Genomic DNA, 26,842 nt, shown 5'->3' with positions numbered 1-26,842 from the left:
TTTTCAAACAAGAACCTCCAAATAATTGCTTTTGCAGGAGATAGGGTCCTATTAGCCAGTACTTTTTATACTGAAGTGAATATACTGCGTGTTTTAGAATTAATAAATTCATTTTCTATATCAGACTGTGGACTGAGGCTCTATTTTTTTTTTCCTTCTCTGTAGATTTTTGCCATGTATAAATAATTGCTCTATCCCCCACCACCACCTTTTTTTTTTTTTTTTTTTTTTACCCTTTGGACTACATCTTGGTCATGCTGCAAATAAGTGCTATGGTGCTGCTGTTTGTAGTCTGAGTCCCAAACCTTGCCAAAAATCTGGATATTCCTGCAAATCTACCTTCCTTCATTTTTTAGAGGCTCAGAAAATTCATTCATTAGTCGTGTTTTCTATGCGTTTCACCAACCTCAAGATATTCTACATTATTACAGTGTATTAATGTGTCTGTGTGTACAAATGTACAGTGTTTATGGCAGAGGAGAGCGAACAATTGAACAAGAGGTGAGAGGTTTGTAAGAAAGAATATGCTTATTGAAAAAGTTCCCTCAAAGAAAAAGTTGTAAATACTTGTTTTTAGACGTTTTTGGTAGTGTGCTTTACCGACTTGTTTCCTGTGGGTTTCCTGTTTCTTTGAGTTCCAAGATTGATTTTGCCTAGGTGTTTCCTTAGTCTGTGTTTATCAAGTAAAATTCTTACAAAGAAACTACTTTTACCAAGTGAAAAAAAGCAAAGGTTGTCCTTAAAGAGATCGTGTCAATCTTCACTCATTCCAGGTTATCCCTCAATCTTTTTAAGAGAGCGCTAGAGAGAAAGGTTTATAGGAGGATCATACCTGAAACATGAAATTCCCGGTTAAAACTAATAATGTGCAAGTATACCCTTACTAGGAACTGCAAAGAGAAATAATGGAGGTGTTAAGAAAACAGAACCAAAATAGCATGCTATCCTAAGACGTATAATGCACAATTCTTTGATTTTTTCCTTGATTCTGTCATCACTAAAGAATGAACAAAATATTTGTATATCATTTGATTTTTGTCTTTTATTGTTTACAGCATCATGGGAAACTGAAGAAGACCAACTTTATGAAGAAACATGAAAAGGTACGTATTTTACCTTTCTGTTCTGAGATGACCCAGATTTTTCCTCTGCTGTTACGCTGGTTTAGTGTTTTGGTTTGCCTCGTGTATGCTTGACTGTAGAAAAGATTGTGTTTTGTGAAGTAACCAGTTCCAGTGCATTTGTTTATTTGATGTTAATTTCTGTGTGATGCTTATGTTTGTACTGGATTTTAGCGGTAGCATTAATTTGTCTTCTAGAGCCGTATTTTTTGTATCACTAAACTAGCAGTAAAACTAATTGAACAGCCTCGTACGTGGAGGAGCCAGATCTCAGAATTTCTCTCAGGAATATTAGAGGCGATTAACAGGTTTGGTTTGTCATAACAATAGCAGCAATTAGATGACTAACAGTTTTGAGAATCAAATCACTTTAGTTCCTAGGGAGGCAGTGAAATATTGGAGCTTAAATTCAGGTTTTGTGGATTGGAAACTCTGCAGTCCTGTGTGTAGTTTATGGAGGAAAAATAAAGTGATCAGAAATTCCATCAGACTAACTAAACATTCATGGGCATAGCTAAACATCTTTAATTTCGGTGGAGTTGCACCAGTTTATGCTGACAGAAGCTTGATACACTAGGAAGAGCAAGTGCATGTATTATGTGTATTTATAATTTAATGCAAAAAAATCAATTTTTAACATTTATAACTTGTTGATTTATTTTCAGCAGAATATGATCACCTAAAAGTAGACTTGTAGATTGTCCTACTGCAGTTTTACAGTAAAGAAGTTGAAATACAGGAATAGAGGATGATATCTAATCTTTGAGTAAAGACTCGTTTCTTCAGGTTGTGTCTCAGATCCATGCTCACATCACGTGTATATCAGTACACAAAAAGTGTATAAAAGTATACTCAGAAAAACCTGTTTAAAGTCAAATTTATAGGTCAGATTCACCTAGTTCAAGGTAGCTCTAGAAGCTGATGGGCTTGTCTAGACAGTGCAGAGCAGGTTGTTGCAGGCAGGGGAGTACAGGGTGTGATTCATCTCAGCCTAAGCAGGTTCTCCACTTGGGCAGAAGAATCACCCCATTGACTGTATTGATTAGCTTCTGCTGCCTGTAATGGGAGCCTAGAAAACTGGTTTGGTTGTGCGTTGTACTTGACAGGGAGCTAACATTAGGTGAAACAAATCCTACCTTAAAAGTTTAGGAACAGCCTAAAATCGGCTTCTTGATTCTCAACTCCTTGTTCAGTCCAGAGTCTAGTACTTCCTTATCAGAAAAGGTAAATCTCACAAATTCCTCAAGAGAAGGATAATGCCTTTATCGTTCCATTAATTGTCCCGTTGCTGATAAGGGCAGAGTTTGCTGGGTCTCGTCACGTCGTTGTGGTTGATCTGGAGCAATGTTTTGCCAGGGCAGTGACAAACAATTCGAGATGTCTTCCCTGGCAAAGCTGCTTTTTCAGAACGAGGGGGCTGCCCCAGGGGTCAATCTCCCAGTAGATCACATTTGTTACTGTGGGGGTTTTGGCTTTTTTTTTTTTTTCCTTCTTGAATGAGTCTAACATTCCTGCCTCAGTTCTAACATAGGATTCATTCACATCTGAATTTATAACTTTCAGCTTGAGATGTTTCACTTAACAACCAGGGAAGTTAAGAAGTGCTTTCTACTCAAAAAAAAAAAAATGTGTGTATGAGAGAGTTCCATCTTTAGATAAAAAGATTGAAAATTCAGTTTAAGAACTTGCTCTCTTTTGTGTAGATAATTAAGTTTGGGTTAAGCTTTTACTTTCCAAAGAACACTTCGGATTTTTGTTCTTGTTTAAGAAATTTGACATTGTGAATACATGGCTCAAGTTGTGGGACTGTTAAAACTCAGGCCAGTTAAACAGGGGGAACACAGTACCCTGTAGGTAAAGGGCACACACACCAGTAGTGCCAGCTGGTGAAAAGTCGTGTTGAACTAAACATGGAGGAGAACTTTCTTTGACTTACAGTGAGATGAAGGATTGGATTTTGGATTTTATAAAACTCTTTTTCACTGTTACTCTGCCTTAACTCCTTGCGGAAGGTTCTTATGGACCTAATTCTTTACAGTTGTAGGTGTGGAGATGTTTCAAAACTATCCTCATTCTTATGGGTGTTCATTTTTGCTTAAGACTTCTAATAAAATATAACTTCTGGAAGAAGCACTTCAGTGTTATTTAACTACTCTGGCTTTTCCTCAAGAACAATTTCTAAAAAGTAATTTGAAAATTCAAAACATTATTCCATTGAAGCAGAGAACTCACAGTAGCAAGAACAATAAACTTGTGAAATGACTGTATCCTAAATGTAACTTCAGGGATTAGTCCGTGCTACCTGTGCTTGCTAGCTGCTCGGCGTGGACACATTGTATATTTGTTCCCTTTTTTATCATATAACAAGGAATGTGCTTGTCACTGTCCTGGCATCTATAGAACCAGAAGTGCAATCCGTAGCTTATACCATGCTTGCATCCTGGCTGAGGTTTTTGTGAAGTGGATTATATTCGCCTGTAAATAAGTTTTCAGTAATGTTTTGACCACATATTTCCAATATTTTCCATTTTTGATGATGTTTTCCATGTTTGTTAACCAAGGGATAGATTTGGGGACACCTCCTGGATTTTAAAAGCTAAAACATGCTCTGCAAGTGGCTTTTTGTTTTGAAGAAGGAATGAGGAGTTGTGTTTTACTGATAACTACCGGCACCACAGGAGTGCTGGGTGGTGTACCTGAGACGTCCTTTCTCCACATCATTTTGCAACAAACTTTTTCTTTGAGTTTTTTCTTTAATCTTGCCTGTGCTGCTAGGAAGAATAAGTAAATGTATTCTGCAAAAACAGAAGGTGAGTGCGTCAAAGTAGAGAGAATGAAATACAAACTTAAAAGGAAACAAGTAATTCTTGCATCGGAACTGTCAGCCTGGGCAATCACTAAGTCACTGTGGTCCCTGATTCACTGTCACTGTGATCACTTTTGCAGAGAGCAAAGTCTGATACTGCCCAGTTCTGCTCTGGACTGCATTTCTCCTTTGTAGGAGATTGTCATTTAGAACATATTTAACCTTGTAAATCAGGAACTTGATTCCTGTTAAATTCAATGTTACTACGTATAGTAGTCTGTAATGCTCAGAACATCCACTAGTGTCAGTTGAGTTGTGAAGAAGTTTTAGTCCAAAGCTGGAGGAGCTCTGGGAAGAGTCTTGGTTGTCTATGCGCCCCCAATGAGTAATAAACTTCACTGTAACTTCAGAATCTAGTAAAACATTTCTGTAAGAAATTGTGATTGCTTCTGTATGCATTGCTTAGTCACTAATTCTTTTTAAAGAAGACTTTAAAATCAGGAAATAATTATGCTAAACTCTGCTTTCTGGCAGGAGAATGTCCATATCTGGACTCATTAAATTTTCAACAAACGTTAGAGGTTTTCTTGCTTAGTTTTGTGGGTTTTTTTTTTTTTCTGTAAATCAAGTTGCTGCAGGGTTGGCTTTAACCTCTTACCATATTGACAGGCATTAGAGTTCTCTTACAACCTTCCCTGCATGTACTTGCCGTCAGCACCCATGTTGACTATTGACACTGATTTCATATTCGTTAATTTAGATGTCTAGAGATCATTACAGGTTTCTACGTTCTTAGATAGGCTTTAAAAATTCTAAATAACTGTAGTCTTTTGGCAGTAGTTTTTAGTACAATTTTTACCAATCATCTCAGCCCAGTACTCAGAGGAGCCAGTATATTTCCTGACTGCAGAGCTAATCCTGCTCCCCAGGAGAAGCTGCAGGCTTTAGATGCAGCATAGGACAAGCAATTACAGGGCTCTCTTGTGAGCGCTGTGCTGTAAGCATCCTCGGTTTTTGAAGGTGTTAAAGTAGGAGATATGATCCTGAATTTATTCAAATCCATGGAAAGTAGATACAGATTTGGCAGCTGAAAATTAGAGCTCTGCTGCACTGGAACAGACCTAACCTGCCAAGTTATTCGAGTCATGTTCTGGACTGTAAGTTTATATACTGGAATAGTTTAATATGATATTTGAAACTAGGAACCCTTGTCCTGAATTTGTATATGATACTTTTTTGAGCAAGTCATTTAACTGATACGTCTCAATTCTTTTTTGACAAAGTAGTGTTAAAATTAGCAGTAAAGCAGCACACATGCTATTATGGTGTGATTTGAAGTTAATTTAACATGAGTCAATTTGTTTGTATTACGTGTAGGTTTCTTTTTTCTAAATGGGATTTATAAGAACTTTGTGCAAGTACCATTACAGAAACTAGTGCTGTCCCTATGAGAGCAAGAGACACCTAGTAGTAGTCTCTCTCTTCTGGTAGAATGTTCTCTTAATGTAATTGTCCTCAAAATGTACATGCTAGTAACACGTTTGTGTTTGGGAAGCCAAACACACAAAGAGTTATTCTAAAAATGTTTGATGCTTTTATAGATTTTTAAATGATACTGTTTTATGTACTCTGTTGTAGGTGCTTTTGGATTATAGGCGGGCTATAGACAGTAGAATAAATCTAAACCTTTATATCTTCACTAGTAATTCTGGGTGCTTTTAAGATGTCTGAGCTGTCTTACCATTGATAAACTGTGAGCAAACCTTGAGAATACTATAAAATATAGTCTTTCCTCTTTAATCCTTGGACAGAGCAAGGTAATTCATAGGACAAACATATCTATAAATCTGGTGGCAGATAGGAAATTTGGCTCTATGTTCGCTGTTACAGCTCAGAATGTTCTTACTTATTATGCATTGTGCAATTTGGACTCTTGCCATGGTAGAGTTGTATATCTGTATCATTATATTGATCAATGAGCATATATTCAGTGTTTTCTATGATATATAAGTAGGCTTTAAGAAAGAATACTATGAATTATAATGCCTCCCCAGAGACTAATAAAAGTGTGTGAGGATAGCATCTTGTGGTACTCCAGAAAAATCTGTTGAATTTTAGCCTTTATTTCTATTGCAGACCAGCAATCATCTCCTTGGGCCAAAGCCATTCCCCCTGGACAGATTGTTAGCAATATTATATAGCATTGTGGACAGCAGAGTTGCTCCAACTGCAAATATATTTTCCCAGGTAAGGGTATACTTATTTTCTTTATTTCCTTTTTACTTTCCAGGATTCATGAAAAGGTTTTACATTGTCTTTGGTGAGTCACCATTCTAATTAAACATTACAAGAAAATAACCATGCCAGTAATTTAATAAGTCTAATGCGGAGGATAATGTTCTTCTGTATTATTAGCTATGAATTTAGTGTTTTATATGTGTAACGGTCTGAAACTTCCTAATAGCTAAGATTTTTCCTGGTGCTGGGATGCAGTCCATGTTGATGAGTTCCTTGATTTCTGATGGAAGTCTATTAGCCAACTTGCATTTTAAGTTAGGAGTTTAATAATCTACTAGTCAAGAGAAAACCAAAGGGATTAGTCGTTTGGAGGTGAAAGCCTTTTCCCATGATATATCCTTATCTTAGGGGCAATATTTTCTTTTTTACCTGCTCTAAGCGCTCATTTGCACTCTAAGAAGAGTCTGAATGTGACATTTCACTAGATGGCAGCATAACTGTGGTTTTGAGTGAAATTCAGTAAATCCAAACTTTTCTTCTGGAGTTCTGGGTTTCTCAAGTGTAATTACGTATTCTGTGTAAGTAGAGTTTCTGTTGTCAGCTTTATTCTTTTATCTTCCATGTCTTTCTGCAGGGATTTCCATTTCTTTTTTGCTCTCCAGTTTCACTCAACTTCTGTTTATAGAAGTGTTTTCTACTTCCTTGTTAGGTCTGAAATTCAACCATGATTTAAATAAAGCTGCCATCTGTGTCTGAGTAAAGTTCTAGGAAAACATACTCAGGGTACTTCAGGAGTGTTGCTAGTGCTTTAATCATTCATCATAGCTTACATAAACTTTTAAGTTTGCAGAATTCATCTTCCATATCTGCAGAACACTGCATCACAAATAGACACACCTTCTAACTGAAAAATACAGGACCTAAAGTATCGTGGCACTGTATTTAATCAATGATATATGAACATCTTTGTTGTTGATAGTGGTTGGGACTCGGCTGCTTTATGGGTGGAGTGGAGAGCTATCCAGTAACCTGCTTTCAATTAATGTTTTCTCTCAAGCTCCTTTAGTTAAAGGTCATTGTATGATCTGGCGGCTCTCGGAGGGTAGCCCGAGATAATTGCTTTAGTGTGAATGTTGTATTGATCTTTTAATTCCCTGTATTACTACAGCACTCAGATTGCAAAGACAAAATGATTTTCTTGTTCTGTGAGGAGAACTTATATCAACAGGAGCAGAATTGGGTTTACTCCAGTAGGAAAGGAAAAGGAGCCTTGTGAGACGTACCGGAAGATACACTATAACCCAAACAATGTTGAAATCTCTTTCATTTGGTCCAGTTCTGCCCACGATCCACCACATAGACATTTTCTGTATCAAGCCTTCTTTCTAAGTGTTTGAAGCCAGATCTTGCTGTGGTCCTTGAATGTAACAATTTTGCCTAGAGCTTTTCCAAGTTTCAAGGAGCAAACTGAAGTTTGGATCGATGGTTTATGCAAGTAATGTGAAAGTGAATGATCGTGACAAGAGTGAGGAGCATTAAACAGTAAAATTATGAATAGGGCATTAGCTTTAAATCATTTATTTTATTTTTTTTTTTGACCTGCAATCATTTTCGGAAACTTTGGGGTGCATTTACCACCTTAAATGCTATGTGGTTATGTAACACAGTTTTACTCTATATTTTCAAAATTAGTTATTCTGCCTACGTAGCAGGCTGATTTTTAAATACAACCAAGAGAACAAATATCATTATTCCAATACACAGTTAGGCAGCACTGAAGACATACGGCTTTGTGTACAATTACTCGTGTGTAATTCCCACTTCTGTCCTTGTTAGTTAAACTGCAGAATGAAAATTTCAAGTATTTCTGCTAATTTAGAGTTCACACTAGATGGCAGTATTATCATTTGAATATATCCAGTTATTGATCTATAAGAGTACAATAAAAAGGCTGTATTAAGCCTAGCACAGGTTACCACAAAGAAGTTGAGATGAATCTGTTGATATCAAAATTATTATAAATGATGACTGTTTTGCTTTGCCAGTTCTGAAGATAATTCATTAACCTTAATTTGAAATTCTCGACCTGTCCAATGTAAAATAACATGAAACATAAGAGTTGAAAATAAATTTCAGAAATAGTGTTTAAGCCAGAATTAGTGTTTAATTTTTTTTTGTTTTCTTGAGTACTGCAATCACATTTTATATTCCACTGATTGTGATATTAGCTATTTTGTAAATATATATTAAAAAAACAAAAAGCAAATGCTTAGGAGCAGTATCATATTTTTGATTAAGTACTGCAGGATTATGTTTTCTTATTTATATAGGCTATATTGATGTATTCATGGAAATTACTCTTGAAACTGTCTTGTACACAGTTTAAAATATTTTATATCAAATATTTGACTTTTTGACTGATTCAGCTCATCACTTCCACTGATTCAGCTGCTTCAATAATCATTTTGTGCTTCAACAATCTGAGTCAACTGATTCAACACTCATTTTATGAACTCTTTTATTTGTAGTGTCAGAAGCTGGGCATGAGCCAAATATGATGTTCATTCTCCCATGTACTCTCAGAAAATAGCCCACTCCAGCTCTGAAGCAGTTTAACAATCTCAGTAAAGATTCAAGAAGTATTAGATCTGGCACATTGCTGATTTCTTGATATTTCTTCTTATTGTTTCCATGTGTAGTTTTCAGCCACAAAAATTCTGCTTACTAGCTTTTCGAGATAAAACTTTTGCATTAGTAAGTAGCATTCTGTTAATTTACTAGGATTTATGAAAAATGCTTCATTTCTACAGTATAAAATCTCAATGTAGTATTTGAATCTTGGTCTAATTTTTGCCTTCTAACGGTAATTAGTCCTTAAAATGGAGTCTTAGTCCTTATTCAAATAAAAAGTGAATGTCTTCCTTTCAGAAGTCTGATCTTTACAGTTAATACAAGACTAAGTTTTTCCTGCTGTAAATTGCTTTACATCAGCAATTCATTTGCCTCATTCATTTTGTTCTTCCTCACCCCTTAGTACAGGGGAGTAGCATCACCCTCTTTCCCCACCATGTAAACTGAACTTCTCCAAATGCAAACTCTCAATGACCGCTTTGAAAGTTGAAGCTTCTGGGTTGTGTGTCATGCTTTTAAGTAAAAATAAATAAATAAAGAGCCATTTCAGGGTGTAGAAATGTTTGTGAAGGATTTAAAAAGAGATTTTTCCTTTTGTAGAATATTGATGTTAGTATGTATAGTACATAGGACGTATGGATATAAATTTACTTGTGTTTTCAGTGCTTGAGAAGTTTTCTCTATCAGAAAATTCATTGATTTCCTGTTAGTTCTGATTGGTCAGGTACTGTTTTTAACACACTTGTGGGTTGCTGTTCCCTGTCACAGAATTTGTTTGAATTTGACTTTCATTTATTTTGATTCTTTTTTTTTTAAACTAAGAGATAATGTAAATTCTTATTTTTTGATTTCTGTAACCATTTAAAGGATAAATATTTAATTTTGTTTTCTTCAGATGCACTTTTGTGTAGTAGTTGGGCAGGTTACCTGCCCATATGGTAGAAATCTGTTGAAAGTGCCCCAATCTTGTGATGCATGTGGCATGCTCCCAGCTGGAGGGAGCTAGAGGAGCATCATTTCATTTAAAAAGAAGAAAGAAAAATCCTTTACCTAACACATAGAAATGTGACAAGTTTTTTTTTATTATTTTTTTTTTTGCCTTCCTTTCTTGTCTTGTCACATGGAATAAATAAAGGAATAACTAATATTACTTACAGAAACTCAAACTCTGTAGTTTATGTGCAATACTCCTTCCTCTGTTGTATCCTAGAAGAATGCTTTATACGTTGCTTTTCTTAGAGGCAAATGTGATATTCTTATATTTGATATATAATCTGGCTCGTTTCATGAATAAACTATAGTGTAATTTTTGCAAGATTGGAAAGAAATGTGGTTTTGTTATCTGCTTCTTTCATAAATTGCTTTTATTATGGCATTAGCTTTCTGGGGCATTGAGCATCACAACTATACTGCTAACTTTGTTAATGCCTTATGATGGATCCCCTTGATATATCAGTTCTGATTAAACAGGACTAGTGTCAACTGGAAAAAGCATTTCCGTGATTGCTTCCGCATGGAGTTTTCATTTCCATGATTGCTTCTGCACGCTCAGTTTGTGTAAATGCTGGAAAATCCTGAATTTTCTACTCTGTACTTGACAAGTCTTGGCAGAATGAGATTTTTTTTTTTTTTTTTTTTTTTTTTTTACTAGATCAGCTGTTCCTGTCCTGTGTTGAAGCTCTCCTTGCTGCTGTGATGGGACTGCTTAGTGATTGTTTTACATCTGGCCTGACTAGAGTGTTTATCACTAATTAAAAAAAAAAAAATCTGTTGAACAGTTAGGGCAGGTATGTGTGTTTCCACAGACACACACCACAATAGAAATGTGTGTTGTGCCAAATATTCTGAGAGGCCTTTTTATAGAGCAGAACAGAGGGGAGGGGTGGAAACTGTTTTTATTTTGGAGCGTATTAAAAATATAGGACATGATCTTGTAATGGTCCTATGCCCATAAGTAGATTATTTTTGTAGTGAGTCTTTCTCAGAGCAAACAAAATATGGAAAATTATTGATTCTGCTTTTTTCTTCTAAATTGCTTTTTTTTGCATACTCTCCAGAAATATTGTACTTGTCCGTTCTCTTGACAAACAACTAGGATCAATGATAATTTTTTAAAGAAATTAATTTTAAGGAAAAAAAATTGTAAATTTTGTGATAAGTGATGTAGTTAAGCACATGTGTTGGACTTCTTTTGTGGCAGAAAATCTCTCTCTACTGTTCTCAGCTTTGCTTAGCGTTCACTGTGATATAAGTTAATCTGTGCTGTGGTGGCATTTCTTGCTTTTATGTTGAAGATCTTTTTAAAAGCTTTTTAATCTCAAGGATGATACTGCAAGCTGATTCAAGACCTGCCTACAGTATATCGTGTGTCTGAATTTGGGGATTGCTTCGTGGTGTTTTATTACTCTCTAGGTAATACAGAGCAGGAGGAGTGCCTCAAGTTAGCAATTCTAACAGTTATATAGATACAAGTGTGTGGATGTATTTGCAGAATTGGTTTTTTTATTATTATTAAAACATGAAATTATTATTGAAATGTAGTTACAATAATCTTATTTCTGAGAGTGAAAGTACCTGGAAGTTCAAGGGGCTTTTGGAGTTGATTAATTATATAGGTATATAGGTAGTGTTGGTTATTTGTGGGGTTTGGGGAGTTTTGTTTGTTTGGGGTTTATAAGCAAACATGTCCTGTACTTCTCTATTTTTTAGCACTTCTCAAGTTCTGGACTTACTTAAATTACAAGGGACTGTGTCATCAGCCTCTGTCTCTGCCTGACTGCATTTCACTGTCGTCTTGTGTCAGAGGAGAGTGAATATAAATACGCTGCTTCATGCAGTCTGGCCATGAGGCTTGTCTTCCCCAGAATAGTCCTACTAAAATTTCATGGAGGGAAGAGCATCTAATCTTACCAAACTACATGGAAAAACTACAGTGAACTACATGGAAAAAGTTTAAAAAGGCTTTTTTAGGCTTCATGAAAACTATTATGATGCACCCTTCTGTCTAGTCAGTCAGAAAACATTGGCTTCATAACCTCTTTATGGTCAGAACGATGGGATGTAAACCACAGGCCCTGGGATTGTCTCATTTTTATTACTGAACCAGATAAACTTTTCCTCCTCTTCCAATGTCCTTGAAGGTACACAAACATATCTTGCCAACACAGAGTATCAGTAGCCTTGTATAAATAATATTGTATAAATACATCATGCATAAAAATCCGTGGATAATAGGGTCGTAGCCTGCAAGTGTTCTGCCCGTGCAGGGCTGTAGGTGTAGCCTTTTGATCCAGGGACTTCATGGCTGCTCACACTAAAGAAGCTTTCAATATTATTAGAATAATATTAAATTATTATTAGAATGGCTTTCTTAGCTGTTGGCAGCCCCAGGCTAGTATTAGTACTGTTGAATATGACCATATTGTCTATGTGTTTCTGCAGATACACATGCATAAGATGTGCTTTATTTTGCTTAATTGACCTATTGATTAAAAAGGATAGCAATGTGTTCATCCATTCATTTCAGTACATTTAGGAAGATGATGGTAGAAAGGTAAACAATATAAGAAAAAATAAATCTGTTTTTTCCTTCTCATTTTCTGTTACTGTTCATGGGACTAATCTTTTAGAAATTCACAAGCTGAAATAGGAATTTAATGGGATGCACAGCGTGATAACATAGGTTAGCACTGTAACACCGATGATGGCAGCTTGAGAGAGCCTGCTGTTATCTGAAAGAAAAGGAGCAAACCTTACTTTCATCCACCTAGCTGACTGTATATATTTCTTTTTAAGTCTCAGTATGTCTGTGAAAAATAAAACTCTATTTTTAGTTCTTAGCTTAAGTCATACTTTGTAATTAAAGTTGTGAATAGGCAGACCAATATGCTTGATTCTTTATAGTTATAATTGGTACAAAGACGTTTTCTTAGAGGTAAAAATAGTTTTGTTTCAGCTTCATTAAATTGCTTGACCTAATTGGATTTTGTTTGTTTTGAGTTAATGTTTGAGTTAATATTGTTAATATGGTTTTGCAACTTGGACTGTTTTCCTAATGTAAAAATTCTTTCTTAATCAAATTCTATTTGTTTTCTCTTTATTTAATTCTTTTCTTCAGTAATTCCAGGTGGAAAAGCTTTAATTACTTATTTCTACCAAGAGGTGCTGGTAATGGTACCCACCTTGGCACTTAACTGATGTGTTAAAAATAGCCTAACGCATTTAAAAGAACAAATTATCATGAACTTTTGGAAATTATTTTTATGGAAGAAATTTTGGTTATGATGAGAAAGGGTATTGAAAGAGAGAACTCTAGAGATGATTCAGTTCAAGGAAGGTAAAGTTAATTCCTAAGTTTGTTCTATCACACTCATAAAAATGGACTCAAACCTTCAAACCATTTCAAACCTCCTTGCTATTTAATGTTATTTTTTTAATCTTAGTAAGATCTGTCTCTAAGAATTTGCTGATTCCTATAAACCAACACTTAGCTATACATCTTCTTTATGATTTTACAATAAATCTGATCTTTTCAAATATAGTCAGATAAGATTCGATTTTGAGGTAGATCATACAGAGTTGCTAGAGCAGTAATAACGTGTTCTATATACACAGAAATTTTCACAAATCAATTTTGTGGCTCTGTGAACATAACGTTCTGTATTCCAGTGTGCTCTGATCACCTCTAGGATTGCATGGTGTTTAACATAGGGAATTCACTGCGTTAACTGAGTTTCTTTAACTTCCGTTCTCTTTATTTCCTGTTCTCTCAAGATATTATTTGTAGATGGTGCTTGAACCCTTGGAAATTAACTTATCTATGAAAATTTATCAGTGTCTGAAAGCCCTAAGTATGATGTGACGTGAAAGACAAAGTGGTTTCCCTTCTCTCAAACTCCTTCCATCCTTCTCTTCACACACTTGCTTAGAAATTGGTTTCATGCACTTAGTGGAAGGAACGTCCCCATTTAAGACTCCAGGAGCAAGTTGGCTCTGTGTTTACATCAGGCAGTTGCAGCTGAAGCTCGTTAGTGACTGCCTACCAGATTAAAAAGAAATCTTCACTCTGCTACATGCACTTCTATTGTTTGGAGATAAATAATCGGCTCATCCCCTCTTTAGAAAAGAACAAAGAACATAATAGTACATCTGGTTCATCTGTTAAGACAGCAAGGATTAATTAAGCAAGTAATGCACAACTGCTGTTAATAATGTATATATCTAAAAACAGCCTGTATATTGTAAGTTTTTAATCACTTTCCTTCGGCCATTTAGTATATGCACATAATCTCTTCCAGAATCATCAGCTATTCACAGTTTGTACACAGTATTAGGAGAGAGTTGGTACTTGTCTTCGGATCAAGTAAATTGGAGAGTTAAATAGAGTTTTGTTTTTTTTCTTGCAAATTCTTATGTGATGTGATATATATATGACATAATACTAGAAGGAACCTGCTGAGTCCTCAGATCATCACAAATAAATAGAATTGTTAACCTCTGTTCATAAATTTTATCAGTCTCTAAGTATGTTTGCAGCCTGGACTATAAACTGTTGTGCGTTTGTAAAGAAGCTTGGTGCAACAAAACCTGATTTCAAGACTAGGACCAGGCTCTACAGTCAAGAAATTATATTGAGCATCCAAATTTTTCACTCCTCTGGTGACTGGAACTAATTTTTAATTTTTGGTTGACAATTAGGGAAGATCAGTTTTACCTGTTTTAATTAGTGCTGTTATTGTCTTTTAACCTAAAGAGCTTGCTCACCTCAGTGGAGTTAACACAATATCCTTGTTGTAAGAATACCAGTTCCCTTTGCAGTCATATAATTACCACTTTCAATTATGCTCTGAAAAAGGTTCAATATCACCAGTTGAGCATAATTGTGTGTTAGTTGTGCTGAGGTGCCCTTGGGCTAGTTCTGATGTGGTTCTTGTCCTCCTCTCCCTGTCAACATGTCATGATATCTCCCTGCCTTGATTAAGTTCTCTTCACTTACCTAAACCCCATCAGTCATTTGGATACAGGTGTCTTCATTGTATTATACATGAAATACATTTGGATCATTTTATGCATATCAGGAGACCCCTTGCAGTTTTTGATAAGGTCGGAAAGTGCCAAGGCTGTGTGTGCATGCAGAGTCAGTGCACAAGGTAGCAAAATAGGATGTTAAGGGATATATAGAATCTCTTTAGTGAATATTTGTAGTGTTATTGCTCTGTCAACTGCAGTCAGTTTTAGTCACTGACTTTGTACTTAACATCCTTCCTCCCCCAAGGACCCTCTGCTGCTTTCTGTTCGTTTGATAGGGAGTAGCAGGGCTTGCCACAGCATCTTGAACAAAAGAAGCAGCTGCATTACAGTTAATTTGTAAGGCAGGATTTCAAAATATGAAGCTTGTTGACAAAGGAACCCCTCTTGGTAGATGAGGATTAGTAAGAATTGACAGAATATCTTTTCTCCATCTGTGGAAATGGAAATTGGCAAATATTTGGGGAAGGTCAGTGTGAAAGACTGATACGACCGTATGAGCAAGTGTCACTTAGGAAAAGTTTATATTTTAGTAAACCTCACCATTTTTGCAATTATTCAAAATACAGAAGAGTGACGGAATAGAAAACCAAAGACATATCCTAGCCTAACTCAGGCTAGGAAAAGCTTAATTCAGAAAAGCAGGTTTTAGTAAAAATCTCAACAATTTGGATAATCTGCAGATTTATTGTGAAATTATTACTATTTTAAGGGCTGAAAACAGTGATGAATATCCCAAGATACATTAGATGCTGCAAAAAATCTCCATCCTTACTTAACTTACGATTTAATTTTTCACATGAGGTGGAGGAGGGATGAAGAAAAAATGATGCAGTTATTTTGGGGGAGATTGGTCTTGCCATGTTTAGGTGTCTGCGTGCTATAAGTATGCCTGAGCTAGTCACTCAGTATCCTTTTCTAGTTAAAGAAATGGGCATGCATGCATCATGCCTGCCAATATAGACACGAGCATCTGAAAACACACTGGTTATGACAACTTCTTGCATCTATATTAAGTTACAGTGAGACGTGTCCTGAAAGTACCCATTTTACTCCATCAACTAGAAATGGAGTCAAAGTGTTTAGTTTGGATACAAATATTTATGTTGTGGACAAAAAAAAAAAAAAATCAAATATCCCTCTTGAGATCTCATGCTCCTCACCAAAACTGTGGCAGAAGTGCTCGATTATACATCCTACTGTTGCAAGGTGCAGGCAGTGCCAGCCTGCCCTTCCCTTTGCAAGGCTGCTTATGATTTCTTCCAGAGAACAAGTGCTGAAATGCCGTTATTTCAATGACAGGATTTTCCAGGAGAAACTTCCCTGGGGTTCCTAGGGGGATGGTCTGTCATTCTGCATCCATTAAATTGTAATGTGAACTGTGTATCTCCCAACCAGGTTCCAGCAAGAGCAACTATAGAGCAGCTCAGTGCCTCTTGGAAGGTGTTTTCTGAGAGTGCTCATATTTCACAGGAGAAGGCTCTATATGACAAGAGAGGTAGGACTTTACATCCCTGCTGCTTTGAAACAAAGAGTCTAGGTATAACTTCTGCAAGTGGTTTTCACAGAGCTATTGCAGAAATTAAAAGGGCTCTCAGCTGTTTAAAGTTTTGGAGGTAAAACATAAAAATATATCTTAGCTTATTCAGAGTGAATTTTTGTTCATAGATTATCAACTGAAATTCAAACCCTTTACTTGAAGGCAGATGTATTTCAGATGAGCAGAATGCAGTTCTCAACCGGCATTGTGCTTGACCAGCATGTGATAGGGCAGCCTTTAACTTCCTTCCAATGTTCATCTGTTACCCTGCTAGAGAAAGTTTAAAAAATATGTATTATCTGTAGTTTAATTCTCAAATTATTATGTCATATTTTCTAAGTATTATTTTTTCTGAATAAGATTATAAATACAATTGATTCTATTTCTAATGGGATGTGGCGCTTCATCATTATAATAATTCACCTGGAGCACTGGAAGGTATCTTTCAGTGCGTGTATGTGTTTCTAACACACCTTGCTTCTTTTTTTGTCTGCTCACCTTTCATGCCTGCCTCTTGAAACGCACCACAAACGAAGTGCAGGGCATTCATAATGGTTTTATGAACATTCCAGTAAGAGGATATAGAGATGGAGTATCTGTGTCTTTAGAGTTCAAATTCTGTCAAATTGTAGTGAGTCTGAAAAAAGCAGGAGGGATGGGAGCTGGAGTATCTATTAAAAGGCAAAAGATGGAGACCCAAGTTGATCTAGTTTAATAGTCAAGGAGCACTTGATTTATCTCAGACCATCTGTGACCTACATAGAAAGGACAAGAGAGTGTTTTATATTCTAGACATCCGGGCAAGAAATGTTAAAGGTAAAGTCAGAAAATGGACTAAAGAATAATATAGGTCTAAAAAAATTGCTATAGTTTGTACTGAAAGTAAGCAGATTGATTTAAGGGACTAGCACAGAGACATGAGAAGAAAACTGAAGATTGTTGATAGAAAATGTTCTTTTCCAGCCTTTCTTATTTATTACTAGCATATGGCCCAAGAAGCTGTTTTCCAACAGATATTTTCTAGCCTGGAGTGGCCTCTAATGGATCTGTAACACTGATGGTGTAGGGAAAAGCTTTTAATAATTTGTGTGACTGTAGTGCTTGTAAAAGATGCTAGGCTGACAGTCTAGAAGACTGGGAGACTGAAGTGATCGTTTCTGATTCACTGAACAGGCAGAGCAGCCATCTCAGCAGCATTTTTTTTTATTGCTTTTTAATCGTATCCTGAAAAATTCAACTTTCATGGCTGTTTTTTTAGGGTTTTTTTTATTTTTTTTTTTCTGGCTGTCTATTTAACAGTGACAATCAGGTTGCCATTTAACATCATTCTGGACACCTGCCTTTTACTAGGAGGCTTTTGAAGTAGCAAGGCTACTTTTCTTTTTTAAACTACCCATCTGTCTCAAAATGTATCAGGGAATCAGATACAGCAAAGGGAGCAGGATGGTGCCTCCCTCGGAGGCACCTGAGATTGCTTGAAGCATTGGGATGGTTGCCTGGTCTGTCAGCCAGTGCAAAAAGAGGCTCAGATGGAAAGTGAGCACGTAAGTTAGCCTCTTTAGCCTAGAATATACTCCTTTTATCACTTTCACGATTTGGTTTACACCTTCTCAAATTAATATCTTGTTCTCAGTGTCTAACTTTTAAGTTCTACTCAGCATCTGGGATTTCCTTCCATGAGCCAGACTACACTGAGCGAAACTGTCTCACTCAGGCTCCGGAGAGGCCTTCGTGCACACGTTGTGCTCAGGCCTTGGGGATGGCTCAGTGTTGTGGAACTGTTGCGAAGGGAGATAGCAAACCTCTGGAAAGACAGCAAGGGTGGAGGGGGATGAGAGATGCTGCTTGACGTCTTCACTAATCAGTTTTGGTGAGTGTCATGCAGATAGAGACAAAAATGATTAAAAAAGAAGTAATATAAATAATATCCATACATTAGGGTACTTAGACTTATAATGTTTTTTATGAATGAAATTGCTAGTCTTTAATGCAAGTGACTGTTTTTTTTTTTCTGTGGTTGTGTTTGACCTGAATGCAAGACATGAGTTTAAGCCTGATGCTTTATTAAAGAAAATTAAGTCTCTCAAAGAAAAATACCAGGATGAATGTGTAAACTCAAGCTAATATGCATAAGGGAAAACAACTTGGAACAAAGCTGCTCAGAGGAAGGAAAATAATTGGAGAGTGGTAATACTGAGAAGGTATAAGCCTGAAGAGCAGCAAAAAATCAAGTTAGAGGAAGATTAAGGGAAATGAATACTCATAATTATTACTTATAGCTACCTGTGTGCTCAGTGATGCTCAAATGAAGAGAGAGGATCCCTACCCCGAGTTGGCTAAATAGCTACCAGGGACTGATGAAGATGTCTGTGTGTACATAGAACCTTCAAGTACCAAAAAACAGGGATTCACTTAGCAGAGTCTGAAGAGGTCTAAGTAGAGTAATCAAAGTCCTATGAGGGCATATGAATACTGGGGGAGAAAAGAAAAAAAAATAAAGCAAGCTTTCACTTGGCCATTTGATCAAGTTTAAGTGTTCAGCAGACTCCTGTGAAGTTTAGTGGTATGTCCTATTCCTTAAACTATTTAAAAGAACAAATCTCTCTGAAAATAAACCTGAGGACAGAATTCTGTGTTGGAGGGAAGAGAGAGCTGATTACCAAATAGCTATTTCCCATTTCTAATTTCTATGGTCTAACATGGTATAAACCAGCAAAATAAGCCTCGTGGCACACCAGTGAAACATAATTTATGTAAATTCTCCTCAGAATAGGCATTAACCTTGATCCTTACTTCAGTTATCCATTAGGTCTTGCCTTTGATACAATAATCATCTTGAATATTTCATGATTTAAGTCCCTTTGCCTTGTTGGAGGAACAATACTCTTATCTGTATAATCCATAAAATGCCATCCGTATTACTGCATCACATGGTAGACTTGCTTGAGATCATATTCATATGAACAGAAAATAGTGAAAGCTAGAATTTATTTAAAATTGATTCTTATTTTACAAACCAGATGGTAAAAAAACTAGTTACACAACTTTTCTTGCATGTTGAATTTGGAAAAGTAATTGGAAATGTAATGTAATTTTCTAGACAAATTGCATTTGTCTAGAAAATATATTAAACCTGCATGAATGATGAAAATAAAAAATGATTTCTGCCTTGATACGGCAAGTGTGTCAACATGTGGTTGCCAGTCAGTGTTATCTTCCCAGCTCTTTCATCTAGATTTGCTGAGGTGAGAGGGTGCCTTCCACTGAAGCGTTAAGCAGTAATACTTTCTAAATAAGAAGAGGCAAGAATTTGGGAGCACGGGGCATAAACCTCTGCCTGTGTGTAAGAACGCTTCAGACATCATGTGGGGGCTTGTTTGTTGTGTTTATTTTGCAGCAGTATAGGGTAACCTAGCACTGTTTGGAAGTCTTGGAGCTAGTCCCGGATTCCAGGCACATGTTTGCACAGACACATGTGAGACCTGCTTCATATAGGGGCATGACCTCTAGAGGTCCCTTCCAACCTTAAGCATTCTATGATTCTATGATTTTGCAGTGAAGTTGCTTATAAAATAGAGGCATTTTGCATCAGATTGCACACTGGTCTTAAACAGTGGCAAAATGACATTTTCGAGCCTCTAAACAGATATGAAATTGTCTTAATTATTTTGTAGTGCTTTGTAAACCCTTTTTTTTTTTTTCTCGATTACATCTTTAGGAATCTGGTTTTACTGTGTATTCAGAGGTGAATATGTTATATAAAATGATAGACAATCATCAACCCAATCAACTTGATAAATGACCTATAGGCCAGAACACTTTGTTTACTTCATGAACATACAGCAGAGGTTGTTTGAGGAAAGAAGATATAATATTAAGCAATAATTCTTAGAAAATAAAATACACAAGTTGCATAAGGCAAGGAAGTATTTCAGAATCCTTCTGCAAAGCCATTTAAATTGTTCTGTAGAAATATGTTTGCTTTTTCTGAAGTGACATAATTCCATATTGCAGCTAAGATGACAAGCTGTTCAGGTGAAGTGAAGCTATGATAAATCCTATCTGGGCTAACGAATTACTGATTTTGTTAAGGTTAGTGATAATTTCATTTATGTCTCTGGGATCTTTGGATATGCTGGGAATTTGGATGACCCAATGTAAATTGTGCTTGTTTGTCTTCCACATGCAAGTCTGACCTCTTGTCTAAATAAGAATTTGCCAATCACTTTCATTAGTACTTGAGACGTTTTTTTCTTTTTCTCAGCTCCTTCTAAATCAGATCTAAATCCTGAGCTGCAGCTGTGAGAGCCTGGACATCTACTGTTATCTTCATTGCTGCATTTCTCCTGCTCGGAATGAGAAGTGCCTCTGTTGTGACTCGCGTTCATACAATTGCAGCACTCAGAGGGACCTGTTTAGCCATACTTCCTTCTCTTTTTTTTCCTCAGTCCATCCATTCCGCTACATCATTGGCATTCCCTGTTAGAAAGAACCCAGGGTACAAATTTGAGAGGTTGGCGACATCTGTTTAGGATTTGCTGGAGAAAAATGAGCAGGTGAAGAGTGAGTAGCACCACCTTGTAGCTGTAGTCCTGCCACTGAGTCCCAGCAGGGAAATGGTGGCACCTGGTCCCCCTGAAGAAGATGCCCCAAGAGGCAGGGAAAACAGCCGAGGCTGTAGAAGGCAGGGAGAGAAGGTGCTGAACATCTTTGCCTTTGGAATAGCTTGTGGATAAGAGTCTTTTCTTCACACAATAATTTCATATTTAATTCTGTTTAAGTGTTAATTGTTGCAATTTCCATCTGCTGACATTTTTAATACACAGAATTTCTGTAGCCCAGTAACTGTATCACTACAAAAGATACAAAACTCTGAATAGGCCTTGTGGAGAGCTGCTAACCAGAGATGCTACCAGTTCAGATACCATCTTAATAGTTGTGTATTGCCACATAGTGGTTGTAACACGATAATTCCTTTATAAACTTGACTATACTCAAACATGAAGGCTTCCAAAATATACTACTGCAGAGAGAAAAGGTTGTGTTATATTTAAGGTAAAACTGTTTTTGCTTCTAGTTCATTTATTCTAGCAGTTTTATCTCTTTCAAGAAAGATGTGCAGAAGTGTTTTTCCCTCTTTGAGGATAAGGTACTTATTTCAAATTAATTATGACCACTTAACAAGCTTGAAGTAAAGCTTTTAACTAGTCCAATGCTGAAACTTAATGCTTTTTTCTATATTTATACTTAAAAAAAATAATGCCACTGCCTTAGTGAATTGCTCTTGAACTGGGAGAAGAAAAAGTGTCCATAGAAAAACTACTGTCACACGCAAAAATAAATTATTCTATACTAATTATTTATTTCTCACTACAGTTATAATACTCTTGGGATTTGTTAAACCATTGTATGCAAAACATACATATCTGATGTTTTTACTTTTATACAAGAATATATTTTAAATGGTAACCTACTAGTTGCCTTATTATTATTAAGTGAAAACCAGGAATTGGTTGCTCATGTTTTGGGAAAAGGGAAAAAAGATTCATGTACAGCTATGAGTAACTTTTTTAAAAAACACATAAGTGTACATTTCATCAGTTCGATTATTGGAATTATACTACCATTTTTCTCTGAGAAATTCCCATGAAGGTATCATGTGCTGGGAGAGCTGCATTTCTGGGAAGGCAGTGCCCTGAGTTAAGAATTTTGCACAGGTGCGAATATAGGTGCAGATGAGCGTGTGTGTGTGGATGTAAATTGTTTGTAATACAAGAATTCTGCGCAAAAGAGTCAAAACTATCTGTGTGTTGTGTTTGCTTTGGTTTTTTTGTTTGTTTGGTTGGGTTTTTTTTGCTAAAATCAGCCAAGAGTAGTTTCATTTATACTTTCAGGTTGTTTTTGATTTTAAAGGAACTAAAAAAGTAAGGAAAGTCTGTGGCAGATGAGATCTTCTTAAAGAGTACTTCTTCAGTGTAGCCTTTAAAAACATGAATTTTATATATCCCAAACACATCCTCTTGGCTGTCCTCTAACTGAACACAGGATTAAATTTATTCTCGAAAATTTTCTATTAGGCAGATCCACTGCAAATGAAGTAAAACAATTGAAATGGGAGATAAAATAGGAATAATTTATCCAACTAATACATATATGTGATTAGTTCTTTTCACACATAGACTACAGGATAATACTGATCATTTTTTGATAAAATTTTATAGAAATCCTTGCATGCTTAGCTAGGAATGGGGCTTTCATAGGAGAGCCACATGAATGTTTGTTGACATCTCTAGGTACCTTCACGCTATTTTATCTCTCTTTGAGAGAGCAGAGTTTTGTATAATACATATTCACTACTCCTAAAACCTCCCCCACAGCTTCCAAAATTTCAAAGCTGAGCACAGGGATTTAGCCATGCAACTTCTATTGACATTAATTGGATTTGTATGGCTAAATCCCATGCAGTTCTGGAAATATTATGAGCCTTTGTATATAAAATATAACAATATGCTCACAAACATAACTTCACAAAGAATATTTGGACAGAACAGTAAAATCAAGGTTAATTTATATTTGGAGGTGGGTAACTTTTGGTTTACTGTAAATGTAAGGGTTTTTGTTTAGGTATACTGAGTGAATACTAAACATGTGCTGATCTTGCCTAAGGGGCTTGGATAGATTTTTTTTTTAAATGTGCAAACCATTTACATAGGAGTCTTCTGTACTTAACTCAGGAGGGGGAAGAGCATTTCTGATTCACTAATCCCGTTTTCTTTTTGTAAGTAACTGGGTCCTTCACATCATGCACTCAAGAGGTGTGAAATGTACAAAGAAGTGGGAGGGGAAAAGAAAAATGGTGCCTGGTTGGCTCTAATGTATGGATTCAAAATCTCTCTCTCTCTTTTTTTTTTTTTTTTTTCTCCAAGAGGAAAAAAACGCAAGGGGGAAAAGGGCAGCGCTAAATTTACTGCATGTGCTTGCACGATATGCAGGTTTGGGATAATTATTTTCTCTCTTGCTCAATAAAGTGAGTTGTTGCCATGGCAGCATCCATATTGTGCAATTTCTCTGTAATGAAATAAACTGAGAACAGTTTTTTGAGGCACAAGAGTTTTCTTTGTATGAGTATCTGTTAATTTCTTTTTTTTCTTAGCGCAAGGTTGTGTCTTAAAAATGCAGTCACCAACATTGGTGCCTTTAAATTCTTCTCGAAGGGAAGAAGCCTCAAAATGTTTCCCAAATATGTGATGATATGCAGTGCTTCTGCAGGAATGGGTATGCAAGCACAGAAATAGTTTGGGAGGAGGGTTAGTCTGGATCACTGGTTAAGTTAAATGTTACTTCTGGTAGTAAAATTGAGTATAGCCTTAGGAGAATGCAAGTTTCCAGGCACCTCAAAGGGTGTCTCAAAGAGTCTGTCTGTCCTGATCCAGTAGCAGGATCTGGGCAGGAACAGCCTTGCCTCTGTTTTATCCCTAATGTATCTCCTGGGATAGATGGATCTGGAAAACTTCTTTTAAAGAAGGTCTGAGTGGCAGAGAAGGAAGGAGGGGCCTTCAGGTTAAGTGGTTTTAACTAGAGAATACCCTGCAGAGCATTTATTCCCTGCTGCTTGAGCTTCTTTTAATAAGGATGACAGGCATCCATGCCAATGCTTCCTGAGCAGTTGGTTCCTTGATAGCTTTTCTTTTTAATATTCATTGGCTGCAGTCCGGGTTCTGGTATGGGTAGGCTAAAACGTGCTTGAGCAGTTCTGTTTCTGCTTACTAAGGAGCTGACATAGTAGATGACTAACTCCCAAAACTACCTTCTAGAAAGCTTATGTGAAAGTGGTCAGGATGTAGCACACTCGGCTGGGATGACAAGTAGGTTTTCATTAGACCCTAACAGTGTCTTTGCCAACTCGTGGAATCGTTAAGGTTGGAAAAGACCTTTGAGATCATTGAGTCCAACCGTAAGGCCATCACCCCCATGCCTGCTAATCCGTGTCCCTAAGTGCCTCATCTACAGGGTTCTTGAGCACTGCTGGGGACAGGGTCTCCACCACTTCCCTGGGCAGCCTGTTCCAGTGCTTCAGCACTCCTCCCATGCAGAAATTCTTCCTAATATCCAACCTGAACCTTCCCTGGTGCAACTTGAGGCCATTTCCTCTTCTCCTAGGTATGGCCGCTTCTCCAGTTTTATTTCTTCCTGAGTTGTCTCATTATGGCTCTGAATTTGGTAATCAGCTTAGTAAACCTTTTTATGGTTTTCTAAACTAATCATTTGGAAAATCATATATGTATTTATTGATTATTGCAAAAAAATCTGAAAACTGTCACAATGTCTATTCCAAAAATAAAGCAGATATCATAACCATCACCTGCAAATGCAAGTAGGTTAGCCACCTCAACCTGACACGTGCGTGTCTTGTTTGTGTTGTATTACACAGAAACTGAAATAAGGCACCTTGTGTTGGTGGTTCTGTGCTTTTCAATCCATTCCTGGATTATCTGCTGAAATTGCCTTGTTTAGCACATAAATGTTTTACTTTCTTATTGCTCCATAAGTGCTTGTGATGAGTTAGGAGCCACATTGACTATATTTTTTTTAACTTCACACCTTTTAATTTGATGTATGCAGCAAGATGTTTTTAAGAATTGAGAGGGGGAGGAAAGGTGTCTTTGTTTCCATCCATCCAAATGTTATCATCACTGAATGCTGTAGAAGCAGGACAAATACTAATTAGCTGCATACTGTTCCTGAGCAGTACAGTGCTAACAAACAAGACAGCACTTTGTGGCTATTTAAATGAAATGCCTTTTTTATGAATTCATTGTTTCAAAGAACTAAACAAACAAAATTGTTTAGAATGTAATAAATTATGATATAAAATTAATCTCCCCCCATTCAAACCGGAGCATATCCTGCCTGCATGTTGCTCTTCCAGACACAGTGCACTTAACTGACTGATGGGTTAATGAATTTATTGACAAGTGTAACAGCACCCTTGTTCACTAGTTCCTCTGTTGTCTTTCTTGATTGCTAACTTTCTTACCCCAAACATATACTTGGCCTTTGAAACAGCATTTTTTTCCAAATTTGGAAAGGTAAGTGGTGTGTGGCATAACTAGCAGAATTTCACTGTTGTGTTAAACAATGACAGAAATTGAAAATGCAAACAGTGAAAATGCAAAGGGAGCTTGGTTTGGCTCCCTCTTGCAGATTAATTGCTGACAGATGATGTTTTGTGTTCTTTATCTGATAAAACCAAGACCAGCTGAAGAAAAGATGGGAAATTGGTAGTTATGACCGCTTTTCAGAATCGTCTGTTTTAAGAGGCTTAAGGATATTTATAGATACCTCTTGCAGTTGCAAAAGAAACATATTTAACAGGTCATTGAATTTAAATTTTTAATATTTTATGACTTATCAATGCACGGATGACTGGAAACTTTACATTCTGTAGAATGACTTGCAGAAGGGGATGCTGTAAATGTATAGTCTCTGTCGTACATCTAAATACTTAAGTTTTGGTTACGGATTCTTTTTTTTAATGAAACTTGTCACTGTAGGTTAGAACCATCCGTTTTGTGCTATGTTACAGTCAGAAACACTCACCGTTTCTTTGCTCATCAAGCACCTTGAGGGCTGGACCAGCTTCCTGAGGTGTCATCCGTATCCGGTTCTTTCTCTTGCTCCTGGCAGGACTAAACTCTAAGAGATCCACGGATGCAGAGCAGGATATTCCCCTCCATGTGCTAGTGTTGCTGTGTTGCAGGACATTCTGAGAAGGCAGGTTCCCAATCTGCCCCTTCCCAGATGCTTGTGGCATCTCCTCTTTCGTGCTGTGTGCTGCCTCTCCAGTACCTTGCCAGCCTGGTTCCTCCTTGGGTTGTGCCAGTTCTGCTTTTGTGGAAGACACGGGAGTATCTTTTGTAAGCTGAGATTTTTAACAGGAGAATAACTTACTTCTCGAGGAAGAACTTTCTTTTTACTTTTTGTCAGTCCAGGATCTAATGGCAGATATGAAATCAAATTTTAAGGAGAATTTCACTGCTATGGAAGTCTCTCAGATCAGGAGGGTTCTTTTGCATTTCCCTTTTTCGAGCGCATGAACCGCAGCGTGGCGCAGTGCTGCTCACGCAGATCTCGCTGGGAGCTGCACAGGAGCGTCGTGGCTGATTCCTTTGCGTGTGGGTGCAGCCCCGTAGTGAACTCCAGCTCACTGATCGGATACATTAACTTCAGAGCTCAACAGTCTTTTTAGCTCCAGTTTTACAGGGTGAAAGGAACTTAAACTGTCATATTTTAGCTGGCCAGATCCAGCTATGTGAACCATTTCTCACCACTATCTGGATCTCTCATATGCAGATTGCTGAAGTCAGGAGTTGGAACCGGGAAAGGATTGCTCTGGACTTACACTTTTATTATATGCTTTCCCTCCTAAGGTCAGGAGGGATCTTTGTTTTGTGTAATAACGTTGATGTGCTTCAGTGA

General features: G+C 36.9%; 1 protein-coding gene across 2 annotated transcripts in view; it reads left to right on the top strand.

The window, feature by feature from the left end:
- Positions 1-26,842, top strand: part of ORC5 (origin recognition complex subunit 5) — a 59,266-nt gene that overhangs the window by 20,673 nt on the left and 11,751 nt on the right. For both annotated transcript variants that reach the window (XM_010227995.2, XM_088533196.1), the window contains exons 11-12: positions 1,056-1,103; positions 6,064-6,174. In XM_010227995.2, coding sequence (XP_010226297.1) covers positions 1,056-1,103; positions 6,064-6,174 — 159 coding nt within the window. The remainder of the gene's footprint in view (positions 1-1,055; positions 1,104-6,063; positions 6,175-26,842) is intronic.

Source organism: Tinamus guttatus, unplaced genomic scaffold (genome assembly GCF_059628265.1).
Source record: "Tinamus guttatus ecotype Peru unplaced genomic scaffold, ASM5962826v1 Tinamus_guttatus_pri_ptg000489l, whole genome shotgun sequence".
Lineage (NCBI taxonomy): Eukaryota > Metazoa > Chordata > Aves > Tinamiformes > Tinamidae > Tinamus > Tinamus guttatus.
This window is presented reverse-complemented; position numbering and strand designations above follow the sequence as displayed.